Source organism: Salvelinus alpinus, chromosome 3 (assembly GCF_045679555.1).
Source record: "Salvelinus alpinus chromosome 3, SLU_Salpinus.1, whole genome shotgun sequence".
NCBI lineage: Eukaryota > Metazoa > Chordata > Actinopteri > Salmoniformes > Salmonidae > Salvelinus > Salvelinus alpinus.
Genome location: NC_092088.1, coordinates 73,859,436 through 73,874,271, shown reverse-complemented (window position 1 = coordinate 73,874,271; position 14,836 = coordinate 73,859,436). Strand labels below are relative to the sequence as shown.

At 42.8% G+C, this 14,836-nt stretch overlaps 1 protein-coding gene across 1 annotated transcript; it reads right to left on the bottom strand.

Moving 5' to 3' along the window:
* Positions 1 to 3,715: 3,715 nt before the first annotated feature.
* On the bottom strand, positions 3,716 to 13,413 carry LOC139571314 (cerebellar degeneration-related protein 2-like). Its single transcript, XM_071394073.1, has 6 exons — positions 12,856 to 13,413; positions 11,092 to 11,204; positions 8,826 to 8,974; positions 8,400 to 8,570; positions 7,111 to 7,336; positions 3,716 to 6,982 (listed from the first exon to the last, which is right to left on the bottom strand). The coding sequence occupies exons 1-6, from the start codon at positions 12,935 to 12,937 to the stop codon at positions 6,311 to 6,313; spliced, it is 1,413 nt and encodes a 470-aa protein (XP_071250174.1). The 5' UTR covers positions 12,938 to 13,413; the 3' UTR covers positions 3,716 to 6,310.
* Positions 13,414 to 14,836: the final 1,423 nt, after the last annotated feature.

Sequence of the window (14,836 nt, the reverse complement as noted above, 5' to 3'; positions counted from 1 at the left end):
CAGGGACTGGGAGACTAGTCAGGATCGAGGGAAAGATGAACAGAGCAAAGTGCAGAGAGATCCTTTATGAAAACCTGCTCCAGAGTGCTCAGGACCTCAGACTGGGGAGAAGGTTCATCTTCCAACAAGACAACAACCCTAAGCAAACAGCCAAGACAACGCAGGAGTGGCTTCGGGACAAGTCTCTGCATGTCCTTGAGTGGCCCAGCCAGAGCCTGGACTTGAACTCGATCGAACATCTCTGGAGAGACCTGAAAATAGCTGTGCAGCAATGCTTGCCATCAGACCTGACAGAGCTTGAGAGGATCTGCAGAGAAGAATGGGAGAATCTCCCCAAATACAGGTGTGCCAAGCTTGTAACGTCATACCCAATAAGACTCAAGGCTGTAATCGCTGCCAAAGGTGCTTCAACAATGTACTGAGTAAAGGGTCTGAATACTTATGGAAATGTGATATCAGTTTATGTGTAATACATTTGCAAACATTTCTAAAAACCTGTTTTTGCTTTGTCATTATGGGGTATTGTGTGTAGATTGATGAGGGGGGAAAAATAATTTTATTCATTTTAGAATAAGGCTGTAACGTAACAAAATGTGGAAAAGGTCAAGGGATCTGAATACTTTCCGAATGCACTCTAAGCCCTTTTGTTGGCCCGCAGAACAATGTCCCAAAAAATGTAAAAAATACAATTATAATTGGGGGTGGCTCATTCATCACTAAACCCACTGATGCCAACTACTTTAATGATTGGCAAGGTTAGCTCACTTAGGCATAACATGCTCACAACACATTCTGAACCCACACAACCATGCATAACTGACCAAATTATGAAAGACAAGTATTGTAATTTGGAATTCAGGAAAGTGAGTGTGGAAGAGGTGAAACATTTATTGTTGTCTATCACCAATAACAAGCCACCTGGGTTTGACAACTTGGATGGAAAATGACTGAGGATGATATTGCCACTCCTATTTGCCATCTCTTTAACAAGGCAGGTCCTAAAGGCCTTAGTTTGGTCGCACCTGGACTACTGTCCAGTCGTGTGGTCAGATGCCACAAAGAGGGATTTAGGAAAATACCAGTTGGCCCAGAACAGGGCAGCACGGCTGGCCCTAAAATATACAGGGAGAGCTAACATTATCAATCTCTCCTGGCTCAAAGTGGAGGAGAGATTGACTTCATCACTACTTGTATTTGTGAGAGGTTTTGACATGTTGAATGCACCGAGCTGTCTGTTTAAACTACTAGCACACAGCTCAGACACAGCTCAAATACAAATACAACCCCTCTGAATCAGAGGTGCGGGGGCTGCCTTAATCTACGTTCACGTCATCGGTGCCAGAGGAGCAGTTGTTGTTGGAGGTTAACTGCCTTGCTCAAGGGAAGAACTGCAGATGCATCAGATTTTTTGCTGTAGGTAAAGAGGATCTAGCCTCCGACCAACAAAGACTTGAATTCTTACGTTTCTCCAGCGAGTCAGCCAGCTCCTTCTGGTTCAAGTTCCTCAGTACGTGCAGTGTGATCTTCAGAGCCCCTTCTCTGGCACTGCTCTCCTGCTTCTCATTCTCAGTATGTTTATCTGTGTAATCATTACAAAGAATCCTCTGGAACCTCTTCAATTCATTCTTCACAAAAGTGAATTCAAGCAATTGCAACAAACAATTCAAAATGACATAGAGAACTAAGTCACAACAGTCTTGGAGGTAAGAATCGAGGTTTCAAAGCCATTTTCCAGCACGAGCAAATTAAGACAGCCCACCTTAAATATGGAGAACAGGTCCATTTCATGACTTGGGGCAGACTGACCATTTGGAATTTCTGACTGCCTTCTCATATTGGTCTCTGGGAACTCTGTGTAGGAACAAGGCAAGTACCGTTGCTTAGCTTTTTTTTCTCTGGAAATCGCACTGATTTCTTAAAATGACAACACAAGACTTCTTACTCTTGTTTTGGAGGAAAGTCTCCACTCCGGAATTCTACAGGCTCTCTCTTTGACTGTTCACTCTTCATGGATATACCACTGTGTACAGGGGAGTCTGGTCTCTCCTGCTGGACCCTGTTAAACACCAGAACAGACATCTTCAATCAGGAGACAGACTTACTTTTAAAATGGGTCTGTGTTAGTATGTCAACATTTTGAGAGAGACAACCTGGTCCTGAAGCACTTACCTTTGGTCAGTTAGAAAAGGTCCTTCTCTGAAAGCTATAGGTTCTCTAATGGACTGGTTACTCTTCATGGACACACAGCTAGGTACAGGGGAGTTGGATCGATCCCTGTCAAAAGCATAATATCGACATCTGTTCAGCAATCAAGCTACAAAATAAAAACAAGAAAATACAGGGTATTAAAATGTTTCCAAACCAAACTACTTACCCATTTTTAGGAGAGAATGGTCCCTGTCTAAATTCTATAGGTTCTCTCTATAGGTTCACTCTTCATGGACACACATCTGGGTACAGGTGAGTCTGGTCTCTCTAGTTGGATTTTGCTTTGATACAATAAAGAAACACTATTGATCACAAATGTATTTCCCATGATGATAAATAGTGAAGGATAGGGTACTTGGGGATGTTATCAATACATAGAAAACATGCAATAAACTCAATTGAATCCAGCACAATCAAAAACACTCCTCTCACCCCATGGGTTCATCAGAGTTGTTCTCCTCAGAAATACTCATTTTGGAGGCAGGGTTTCTCTCCTCTCCTCCCCCAGAGAGACTCCTGCTATTACCAGCCTACAGTAAGCACATGAGTACAAACATGAAGACTTAAAAGTGAATGAATGGTTTACCAGAAAGTTAACCTGCAGTCATATTTCACTCCTTAAGCAACAAGTGACACTGAAGTTCACCATTTGTTTATTTGCACCATATTTGCTTATCAAATATGGTTCAAATGGGGAGGCAGGTAGCCTAGTGGTTTGAGCATTGGGCCAGTAACCAAAAGGCAAGATCGAATCACTTAGCTGACGAGGTAAAAATCTGTCGTTCTGCACCTGAACAAGGCAGTTTACCCACTGTTCCTAGGCTGGCGTTGTAAATAAGAATTTGTTCTTAATGGACTTGCCTAGTTAAATAAAGGAAAAAATATATATATATTTTTTCAAGCAGTTGATTTCTCAGTGAGAAACCATATCTTGTTCACCAACAAGTTTGTCAACATTACATTCAGTGCCATCATTAGTAAGCATAAAAAATGACACCATGAGGAAATGCCTTTGTATTACTCTAGTTTCCTTGAATTTACCTTAAACCCCATCCCCCAGTCTCAAGAAGACATATTACCATATTTATGTACTGGTAGAAATCTAAGTGCAAATTCAATTCGTAATAGCATTTTTAGACAGAGGATGATTGCTTTGTGTGGTTGTTTGTAAGGCCTATGCCATCAAACAATGATAAGTACTAAATCTCCAGATTCTTGTCTTACTTGGCATTTACATTAAGACTAGCCTGACCTTTAACCCTTGTATAAGGTGCCTAACCTGTGAATCAGTCACTAATATGTAGACAAAAACACACTATCTCCCACCCTGCTGTGCTCTCCATTATGTCCCTGTCGCAAAGTGAGAATTGTGTCCCGGTCTTGTGATGATGATGCTCCGCCGCCCTGTATGAACCGCGTTGTTCAGATTACATAGATAATAATAGCTACCACCTTGACAAACCACGGGACTTTGCAGTTATAATAATGGACCAATAGTGACACAGAATCCTCTGAGTTTGCATTTATCAAAGATTATACATGTACTGTATGTATTTACAGTACCACTCAAAAGGTTGGACACACCTACTCATTCAAGTGTTTTTCTTTATTTTTACTATTTTCTACATTGTAGACTAATAGTGCAGACATCAAAACTATGAAATAACATATATGGAATCATATAGTAACCAAAAAGTGTTCAATTAATCTAAATATATTTTAGATTCTTCAAAGTAGCCACCTTTTGCCTTGATGACAGCTTTACACACTCTTGGCATTCTCTCAACCAGCTTCACGAGGAATGCTTTTCCAACAGGGAGTTCCCACATGCTGAGCACTTGCTGGCTGCTTTTCCTTCACTCTGTGGTCCAACTCATCCCAAACCATCTCAATTGGGTTGAGGTTGGGTGATTGTGGAGGCCAGGTCATCTGATGCAGCACTCCATCACTCTCCTTCTTGGTCAAATAGCCTTACACAGCCTGGAGGTGTGTTGGGTCATTGTCCAGTTGAAAAACAAATGATAGGCTCACAAAGCACAAACCAGATGGGATAGTGTATCGCAGCAGAATGCTGTGTTGGCCATGCTGGTTAAGTGTGCCTTGAATTCTAAATAAATCACTGACAGTGTCACCAGGAAAGCACCCCCACAACATCACACCTCCTCCTCCTCCATGCTTCATGGTGCGAACCACACATGCAGAGATCAGCCTTTCACTTTCTGTACTCTGCATCTCACAAAGACACGTAGGTTGGAACCAAAAATTGCAAATTTGGCCTCATCAGACCAAAGGACAGATTTACACTGGTCTAATGTCCATTGCTTGTGTTTCTTGGCCCAGGCAAGTATCTTCTTCTTATTGGTGTCCTTTAGTTGTTTCTTTGCAGCAATTTGACCATGAAGGCCTAATTCACACAGTCTCCTCTGAACAGTTCATGTTGAGATGTGTCTGTTACTTGAATTCGGTAAAGCATTTATTTGGGCTGCAATCAGAGGTGCAGTTAGCTCTAATGAATTTATCCTCTGGGTCTTCCTTTGCTGCGGTAGTCCTCATGAGAGCCAGTTTCATCATAGCGCTCGATGGTTTTTGCGACTGCACTTGAACTTTTAAGTTCTTGATGTTTTACGCATTGACTGACCTTCATGTCTTCCGTAATGATGGACTGTCATTTCTCTTTGCTTATTTGAATTGTTATAATATGGACTTGATCTTTTACCAAATAGGGCTATCTTCTGTATACCACCCCTACCTTATCACAACATAACTGATTGGCTCAAACGCATTAAGAAGGAAAGAAATTCCACAAATGAACAAGGCATACCTGTTAATTGAAACGCATTCCAGGTGACTACCTCATGAAGCTGGGTGAGAGAATGCCAAGAGTGTGCAAAGCTGTCAAGGCAAAGGGTGGCTACTTTGAAGAATCTCAAATATAAACTATATTTAGATTCGTCGCTTTTTTGGTGACTACATGATTCCATGTGTGTTATTTCATAGTTTTGATGTCTTCACTATTATTCTACACTGTAAAAAAAATTACAAATAAAGAAAAACCCTTGAATGAGTAGATGTGTTAACTTTTGAGTGGTACTGTATCTAATACATTGAACAGGAATTATTAACAGCACTTCTTATACAGTACAGTGGCTAGCTACATAAAGTGTCAGAAAATAACATCCCTGTGCAAGTCTAAAGTGCATCTCATTACAATGTGATTTTACAGTGATGTCAACTAAGGGGGTGTTTATCATGATACATTAGGATAGCATGAGTTAGGCAGCAAAAACAATTAACCGGACCGTTTGACAAACCATTGGAAAAAGACTTAGTTTATGAAATGTCAACATTGTATTTGGAAAGCACACTAATATCATAGCACATAGCTGAGTTCTGGTATAGCCTCATTAGATTATATTGCTAATTACTACATCAATCATGTACATACAACTCAGTCTTCATACCCAAATACTTTAGTTTTTACATTTTAGGATCATGCTAACTTTTTTGAAGACATACAGTACAAATCTGAGATGTAAATTCACATAATTTGTCTTTACTCATCACCAAGAGTAAGAAACAGTGGCGTTTGAGGCAAAAAAGATGATACAAAGTTACCGTTTTGACCATCAGGCTCAGACATTGTCACTTTAAAAGGATATGTAGCTTTTGATTGAACAGTGCATAGAGGTACCATGGAAAAGCACTAGTCCACAGAAAGTTTCCAGAGGTTCTTGGTTCCTGAGTAGAAGAACATTGCCCCTAGACGCTAATCTAAGGGCAACATGGCTCGGGTAGGGCTGGTTGATTGAGGCAGAATGATGTAGACTGAATGTTAGGCACAGTTCGTGCCATGCAAAAGAGCTGGTGTATCAGCTGATGTTTGTTGCCTTTCTCTGGCTGCTCCAGCATAGATAGAGATGAGCCCTTAGAGATGGTAATCGATTCAGCTGCAGTTCCACCAGATACAGACACAGTACATCAGTTACCAGGCCTTACAAACAATTTGTAAGGCACTTGCTTAATAGCTCACCTCCAACAAGAAACAACTGCATGTCCAGCGCAAAAGCAGAGCAATTTTTGCGTGTTTACTACAAAAGCCATACTACGCCAACTGCCAGGGCTTTCCTCTGTTCTCACTCAGGTCCTCTTTTGTTTTCTGGATGCAGGTAAATATCTCCTTGAACAGGGCCTTGTACTCAGGCTGGTGAAGTTCATCCTCCTGGCCATTCGTGTCTGTGCCTGCAGCCTTGCGAAGGGAGGCTGGGGCTGGGCTTTGTGGGCAGTCGAACGGGGCTACGCTGGGTGTCTGGAGCTCCTTGTGGTTTTTCTGCTGGTTTGGGTACGGCTCCCCCTGGTGGCAGAGCCGCAGCAGCGCATCATATTTTACCTGCAGGGCGCTGTACTGAGCGTCAACCTCGTTGAGGAGGGAGATCCCACGCTGCTTCACCACCTCTGAATGGCGGACGCACGAACGCTCATGGTCATGACTCTCGTCTACCTCTGACCCATCACCCCGTGGTGACCTCAGCTGCTTCTCGCTGTTGCATCTCTTCAAGACGTCACAACCTTTCGGGTTGGAAAGGTAGCTGACGTCCAACACGTCTTCCTCGCTCTCTCCATCCTCCCCCATCCCCCTCTCCTGGTTCAGGGGGAAGAAGAGGGTATTGGGCAGCATTGTCAGGCTGACCCTTGACCTCCAAGCTTTGGTGGCATGGTTGGCTCTCCACAGCTGACGAAGCTCCTCAGCCTCACACTCCAGCTCCGCTAGTCTGGCCTAGACAGAGAGAGACAGAGAGGATTCAGTAATGTAACTCGTAACTACCATTTCACTACATACAGTAGGAGCAAACAGATTGCATTGGCTTAAAATTATGCTCTGTGTGAGTTGCTTCTCTTCCTCACCTGGCACCCCGCCATCATTCCCAAGCGCTGCTCCAGCACCACATTCTCATTGGCTAGCAGGTCTGCATCTCGCTCCGCCCCCTCCCTCCGAGCACGTTCATTGGCCAGCTGGGTCTGTAGAGAGCGGAGCGATTGCCGTAGCGACTCCTGCTCCTCCTCTAGCCACGAGAGGTCAGAGGGAGACCAGCGGTCATCAGATTGGTCGCCAGAGTTGTAACTCGAGTACCTGAGAGGGGTCAGAGGAAAATCGAACTTTGTTTTTTAAGTATTGGGAATCAACTTTTGTTTCAGTCTAGACCAGCAGTTACACACCTAATTAGTCTTATTAAGTTACTGATAAACTGCCAACAAGTTATTCAAGCATGCGTTTGATGAATTGGTAGCAAGATATCCTGTATCAAACAGACTAATCAGAAGTGATCTTTCGTGTAGGGCAGAGATTAGTGTCCTTACGAGTGGACTATGACCTTTGGGTGACAACTGTGACCACGTTTCAGTGAAGTCAGTAGGGAGAGAGTACTATAGTCTGCTTGGCATGTGTTTTGATCAGTGACCTACGAGCTTTGGCCTCGATTAAAGGAGGGGCCCAACCCTAACTGGATTACACAGTCTGAACTGCTATGGCCTCAGAGGGCAGGAAGAGGGCTAGAGTACTAGCAGTAGTACTAGTCTCCTTAACCAGTGTGAACGGCAAGAGAGGTAACACACAGAGACAGAGCCAAATCACACCACTAGAGCAGGACCAAGAGGGACTTTTGGAAGTCAAAGTGGAATTGAATGAATGCCATCTAGAGTAGGGTTTAGGGCCTTAGGCCATCTAGAACAGAACTAATGGCAACTTCAGGTGGGCTAGTCTTTTCTACGTATTTTCAACAAAAAGTTTTTTACCTACAGCTTAAAAACAATGATTAATGCACAAGCTATTGAGTTCTAAATGCATAAAATGTTAATCAATTTAGCATCATTTTCCATTTGATGAATCTGACCTTATTGTGCCATGTCTATTTAACCCCATGCAGACCTGACTGATCTATATAGCTTTATATTACGTCAGAAGATTAGGTGAAGGAGAGGGTATAGAGGAGAGTTCAGACAGGAAGTAACAGAGAGTAGCCAGACACTAGCTCCAGTAAGAGGAGAGCACAGATTCTATCTTCGACAGACCAGTGCTGGCCCACTTGTTAAAGTATGTGTCTATTCCAGCTCAAGGAACAGTACAGATTGTCCAGATCTAAAAATCAGTGTGTTGAGTGGGTTATGTTTGTATTTCATGAGTGCAGTGATCTCACCTCTGTGTGGGTTGCAGGTCATTCAGGCAGTACACACTCTGCGCTCCGTAGGGCCGACATGCCTCTGTAAGGGGTTTCCTATTGGGATTGGCAGGGGTGGTCTTCAGATCCTCTACCTGACATTGAAGATCCTCTATCTGGGTCTGTAGAGCGTCGATCATCTCGGTCAGCCTGAAGAGAGAAAATAATCCTCACACATTTAGCTCTCCTCTCACCAACACATGTTGTTTTCCATTCCATCTCTAATTATCTGGAGAAAGACTGCGTCCCGATTCTCCAAACCGCCATGGATTTAGATGAATAGGATTAGCATAAGCATTGGCTGGAGGGAGTTTCCACCATTGTTAGATCCATGTGAGAAAAGTGTGCGAGAAGGGTGAAGAACTGGAACACAGCCTCAGGCTTTAAACCCAACAACAGCCTTACCCCTGGATCTTGTGCTGGGCGGCCCTGTTGTCCTGTACCAGGCGGGTGTTGCTCTGCTCCAGCTCTCTGGAAGACTGGTCAAGCTGCTCGTAGACCTTAGCATGCTGGTCATTCACATGCCTCAGGAGGTCCATCTGCTTAGTCAGGTACTGGAGAAGGAAGATGGAGTAGAAAACCAGGACATAGTATCATCACATAACCCACCTTCAACTTCACAATTTTACATTGAATCAAGATTACACCATTGTACTTGTTCAAGTCAATACGATTGGTTTTAAGCCAAGGCATACACATGATTTATTTTGGTTGCTTATCAAACCATGAACGAGATCAAACTTGCAAGAATCAATGACAACTACCTCCTGTCTGGGCGACTATTATTGCTTTGATAGCAACATGTCTGTACTAGCCTCTGCTGGGCCAAATTAGTATTTGTAAGAGCGCAACACCTCTGATGAGGAATATAGAACGGCACCAACACACAGTAAAGGTCAGGCTCTTCTTATTAAGACAAGTTGATTCATACTGAGGTGCTAAAGACACGAGCACAGTGGTGCTGGTATAACATAACTATCATTCTCCCTATACTCTTCTTTCCATCTATCCTGCTCTTCTCTGGCTCAACCTGTTCTCAATGGAAAAGGGCAATCTTATCAGGGTAAAACAGGGAGAATGCCATAGACAATATAACAGTTCTATCTATGGAGAACGCTGTGAACCTTAAGCTCATTAAGATCCTGATCAGTCACAGAAAGCTAAACTTAAAACACCAATACTACTACACTAAATGGGAGATGTACATTATCTTGCAATGCTACTCAGTTACAGAACAACATATTCTTTGGAATTCTGCATGTTAATCATACAATTATAAAAAAGTGGCAATTATCTATAGTGTTTTTCCTAGAGTGAGAGAGGTCAATGTTCTAAAGGCAAGATAATGTTATAATTTACAGCATCAGGCTGTTTCTACATGCAGTCAGGTCATGAAATGGATGGCGACGTTAGAGAGATTCATTCTGGTAGTCAGCAGTTTCAAAGATGAGGGGAAGGATTTAGGAGTTGACCCTACTCAAGGAAATTAAATCCAGAGCTCATATGGAAGTGAATGGCTGCTGCTGACCATACAAGATGGTTTCACTGGTGATATAAGAGAGAAACCACAAAGACTGTGAATGTGATATTTAAATACAACATAACTGGTTAAATATTTAGATTCTCTAGCATTGAGAGGCTATTTAATCTCTAGTTGCTATAAATCACAACAATTCAATGGTGACTATGTGAGTGTGTCAAAGGTTCAAAGGTATATCCCCCCCCCCCAAAAAAAAGAGGACAACTGATATGGGCCATCTTTATCTTTCCTAGTCCTCTGAAAGTTCACTGGACAAGGTGAAAAGCAATGAAGTATGTTGTTTTCAAAGGAGTGAGAGCCCCACTGTTCCTCTACTGTCTGATAATGGTGGTGTTGTAATCCTGTACATGGAAAAACAAAAGACTTATTCCCTGGGGCTTTACAGTATCGAAAGACAAGGATTCGTATATGGATTTTGCAGTCTTGACAAAACCATTTCAGTCAAAACGTCTGCATTATACATTTCACATTCTATTCCATGACCTTTGTGCTTCTAGGGTCATACCCTACATGGACCCATGGTAAGCAACAGGCCCAGCAGAGAGATTAAGTAATTAATCAGGATCCGACCCACTAATCTCTTCTTCAAAGGAAGTTAATGGGGTGGCAGGTAGCCTAGTGGTTAGAGCGTTGGACTAGTAACTGAAAGGTTGCAAGGTTGAATCCCTGAGCTGACATGGTAAAAATCTGTCGTTCTGCCCCTGAACAAGGCAGTTAACCCACTGTTCCTAGGTCGTCATTGAAAATAAGAATTTGTTCTTAACAGACTTGCCTAGTTCAATAAAGGTAAAATAAAACAAAAAAAATGGAAGCCTGCCTTTTGTAAATCTGGAACACTTGATTTTATTTAGGAGTTAAAGGAGCAGAAATCTGAGGTGAGTTTCTATTGTTTTCAACACGCAAGGAACACACTGATGCCTAACGGAAAGGCCTCAGGTTTGCCAACTAGTGCTTGATTACCTGGATACTGTGTGCTACTGCTGGGCTGGAACAAAAGCCTGCAAACACTACAATAGCTCTCCGAAAGTGCCTTTAGCTGCAGTTAGGGACTGTGTGTCCACATACTTCTGATTGGTCAAATCGAGTTATCGTTACCCTGGTAGTTACAGCTTGACTGGTTAAAACCCTTACCTCTATCTCCTGTAGCTGTTCCTGATTGGTGGAGTACATCTGCTGATGACCCTGCTCCAGCTCTCTGTTCCTGTCCAGCAGGGTCTTCCCCAGCTCAGCTGCCAGGTGGAGGTCTGCATGGGAGGAAAGAGAGATCACAAAAGAGGCTCTATAAATAACTTATCAAATGAAAGGTTGGGCAAAGATGAAGCCATTAGTGTGACAAGACCTGGCAGAGACATCTAGTGCATCTATGGCTGTGTCTGTGCATGTGCCTCAATTCTCAATGTCAGGTGGGTAAATCGATCTTGCAGACATCCTACTTGCATTTGTGTGTCAAATACATGTTACTTGTGCTGCCCTTGATTTACAGTAGTTTGCTTACAATGGAACATGATCCCAAAAGGGATAAATCAAGCGCACCTCAAATATATTTGAGATATGTAAGCTATTTGACCCAAGTCAGGACATTTACAATCAGAATGGTACAAAATAAATCTACCTTTATCACTGTGGCCTAATTCATGCGTTGTGAAATGGTCTCTCATTTACAGGATGTGTGCCGGGGAGTTTCTCTCTAAGCATGAAATATAAACTGAATATCTTCTAATCTAGAGAGCACCACTATATATTTCCCGATTTCCTTTCCTTAGATTTCTATTCAAGAATTAATTAAAAAATGGTCAATAAAAGATCTTGAACTAGGAAAATTAGTGGAACAAAACCTTATTATATGCAGAGTAATCTCTGCAGCATGCGTAAAAAAGAGACTGCCCACATCTGGTTTTCAGCGGGAAAAGAAAGCTACTGTAGGTTGAATCTAGCTGCCTTGAAAACCGGATGCATCAGGTTGCTTGCAACTCCGCTAAGGGTGTGTTAACCATAGATGATAGAGGACTCATCTTTGGATCTGTGCCATTATAGTGCCTGTGACAGCAATCTTCATTTTGAAGTAGTCCATTTTCTTCACGATTGGCTGATCCCTCCTGATGACCCAGTGGTACATCTCCAACAGGGTCACCAGGAGGGATCAGTCAATGAAGTTGGAAGTCCCAACCAGTTGACTACATTAAAATGGTGGAAGCCCTCAATGGTGCTGCCCATTCAAATATGGCATTTTGGCCACTAGATACCTTTATCATTCTCTATCGCGGTAACCTAGAAGTAAAATCTCGCATAATTTGGTCAACTGCGCAATTAACTCCCTTGGTATACGGTCAGTGCTATACGGAATCATTGGGATGTCCCTACCCTAAACCATTTAACATTTCAACTGCAATAGGGTAGGGACGTCCCAAGGGTCCGCGATAGCACGTACCCTTGGTCTACATGCAGAATCTGCCCACGGGAGATTACATGCAGAGAAGACCATTGAAAAATCTGTAGAAAATTTAAGACAAAGGATGCATTGTTTCAAATGGTTGGTTACATCCGTGGCAGTGGAATGGTAGCCTCGGGTGTTCCAATTCTGCTTGAGATAACCTTGAAATATTTGGCAGAAGTCCGACAGTGTTTTCTGTCGCAGTACAGTAGGCTAGAGTTAAACCTACCAATGTGTCCTGTAAAATGCATTCGTTAGTGACACCTGCACCTGCCCTATGAAAAAAGGGGTGCACCAGGCGCTCATTGATTCCACACCTGCTAGAAAATAATTTATTAGCCTAACGCTGCCGGAGTGTCAAATTGTGGTCACTGCCAGGTTGTAGCTGTCATTTGATACGCACAGCACAAGTGAGCCCGCGCTTTCACAGTCTCGGTCATCATGGATAGAAGAATAATATTTACCATGCTCAAGGTCCTGGTTGTCATACCATGGTTCTTCCTCCTTGATTTCGAATTCTTCAACCTCAATCATATCTGTAAGCATCTTCGGTCACAATGACTCACCGACATCAATAGCTTTCACTGGAATAGGGGGCTATTTTCGCGGAAAATGCATTAATCTGCCTTTGAGGTGTTCAATTTGCAACAAAGAATACACCAAGTGCGTTTCCCCTCATCAGCTGGCGCTGTCCAAAGCCGATGTCTACTCACCGGCTACAACTACAATATTATGAAACTGCTTAACCATCCCACAGCACATATTACCACTCGGTGTGGTGAAAGGTGAAACATCTCTCGTTTGGAACATGACGATACGAGCGTTTGTTTCAAAGAAAGCTCCGTAAACCACGCCTTAGTGGGCAGAGCTAGGCATGTTAAACTGGGACACGTTTAAATAGGGAGAAAAGCCTCTCATTTTAAAATGTGTCCACGGTGGTTCTGTTTTGCCTAGTTATGCTAATATATTTGAGACCAGTGTATTACAGTTAATTTTCGTCTTTGACTCAATAAGTAAAATATATTTGATTAGTAAACAGGGAAAAAACAACGAGTCCCAGACAGTTCGCAATATATTGTTATTATATATATTGTTATTATACATATAGATAGATATTTTTAAGGTTCTTAAGGCAAAAGGTTCCTGGAGGCATCTTTAGGGGTTCTGCCGGTGTTGCAATCTGAGGAACCCCTAAAGGTGCCTTCAGGAACGTTTCCCTTTTAGAGTGTAGACGATTCTGTGCTTCCAACTTTGTGGCAACAGTTTGGGGAAGGCCCTTTCCTGTTTCAGCATGACAAGACCCCGTGCACAAAGCGAGATCCATACAGAAATGGTTTGTTCCATGTGGAAGAAATTGACTGGCCTGCACAGAGTCTTGACCTCAACCCCATCGAACACCTTTGGGATGAATTGGAATGCCGACTGCGAGCCAGGCCGAATCGCCCAATATCAGTGCTCGACCTCACTAATGCTCTTGTGGATTAATGGAAGCAAGTTATCGCAGCAATGTTCCAACATCTAGAGGAAAGCCTTCCCAGAAGAGTGGAGGGTGTTATGACAGCCAAGGGGGGACCAACTCCATGTTAATGCCCATGATTTTGGAAGGAGATGTTCAACGAGCAGGTGTCCACGTACTTTTGGTTATGTTGTGTAGCTACTCTGTCTAGCTTGACTTCCTCCACCCACTGCAAGGCCGTTAGTATGGCCATCAGCTCCACCGTATATATACAGCCAGGTGATCTGTAATTAGTTTGTTTTGGCCCATCTGTGTAAATGGCCACAAAATCCTGATATACAGTATCCAAACGTCTATTAAACTACATGGAGGCAGGAGTAGCTATGGACAGACACATAGTAAAATGAAACATTTAATATTTAAAAAATGTTCACCCCTTTTTCTCCCCAATTTTGATATCCAATTGGTAGTTACAGTGTTGTCCCATCGCTGCAACTCCCGTACGGACTCGGTAAAGGCGAAGGTCGAGAGCCATGCTTCCTCCGGCTTTATTTGTATTAAAACGTGTTCCAGTGCAACATGCCTAGCTCTGCCCACTGGGGCGTGGCTTATTGAGCGCTCTTTGAAATAAGCGTTCGTATCGTCGTATTCCATCAGATCGAGTTATGCCACATTCACGTGCTAGTCGGAACTAGGAAACTTAGAAATGTTCGACTTGCTATCTGGTTGAACGTGGCACGTGTGTAACTACAACTAGTTAGCAAGTATCAAATTTCCATGTTCCGACTAGCACTTTAACGCAGCATTATCTCACCAAATCAAATCAATTTGATTGGTCACATACACATGTTTAGCAGATGTTATTGCGGGTGTAGCAAAATGCTTGTGTTTCTAGCTCCAACAGTGCAGTAATAATCTAACAAGTAATATCTAACAATTTCACAACAATACACACAAATCTTAAGTAATGGCATGGAATTAAGAATATA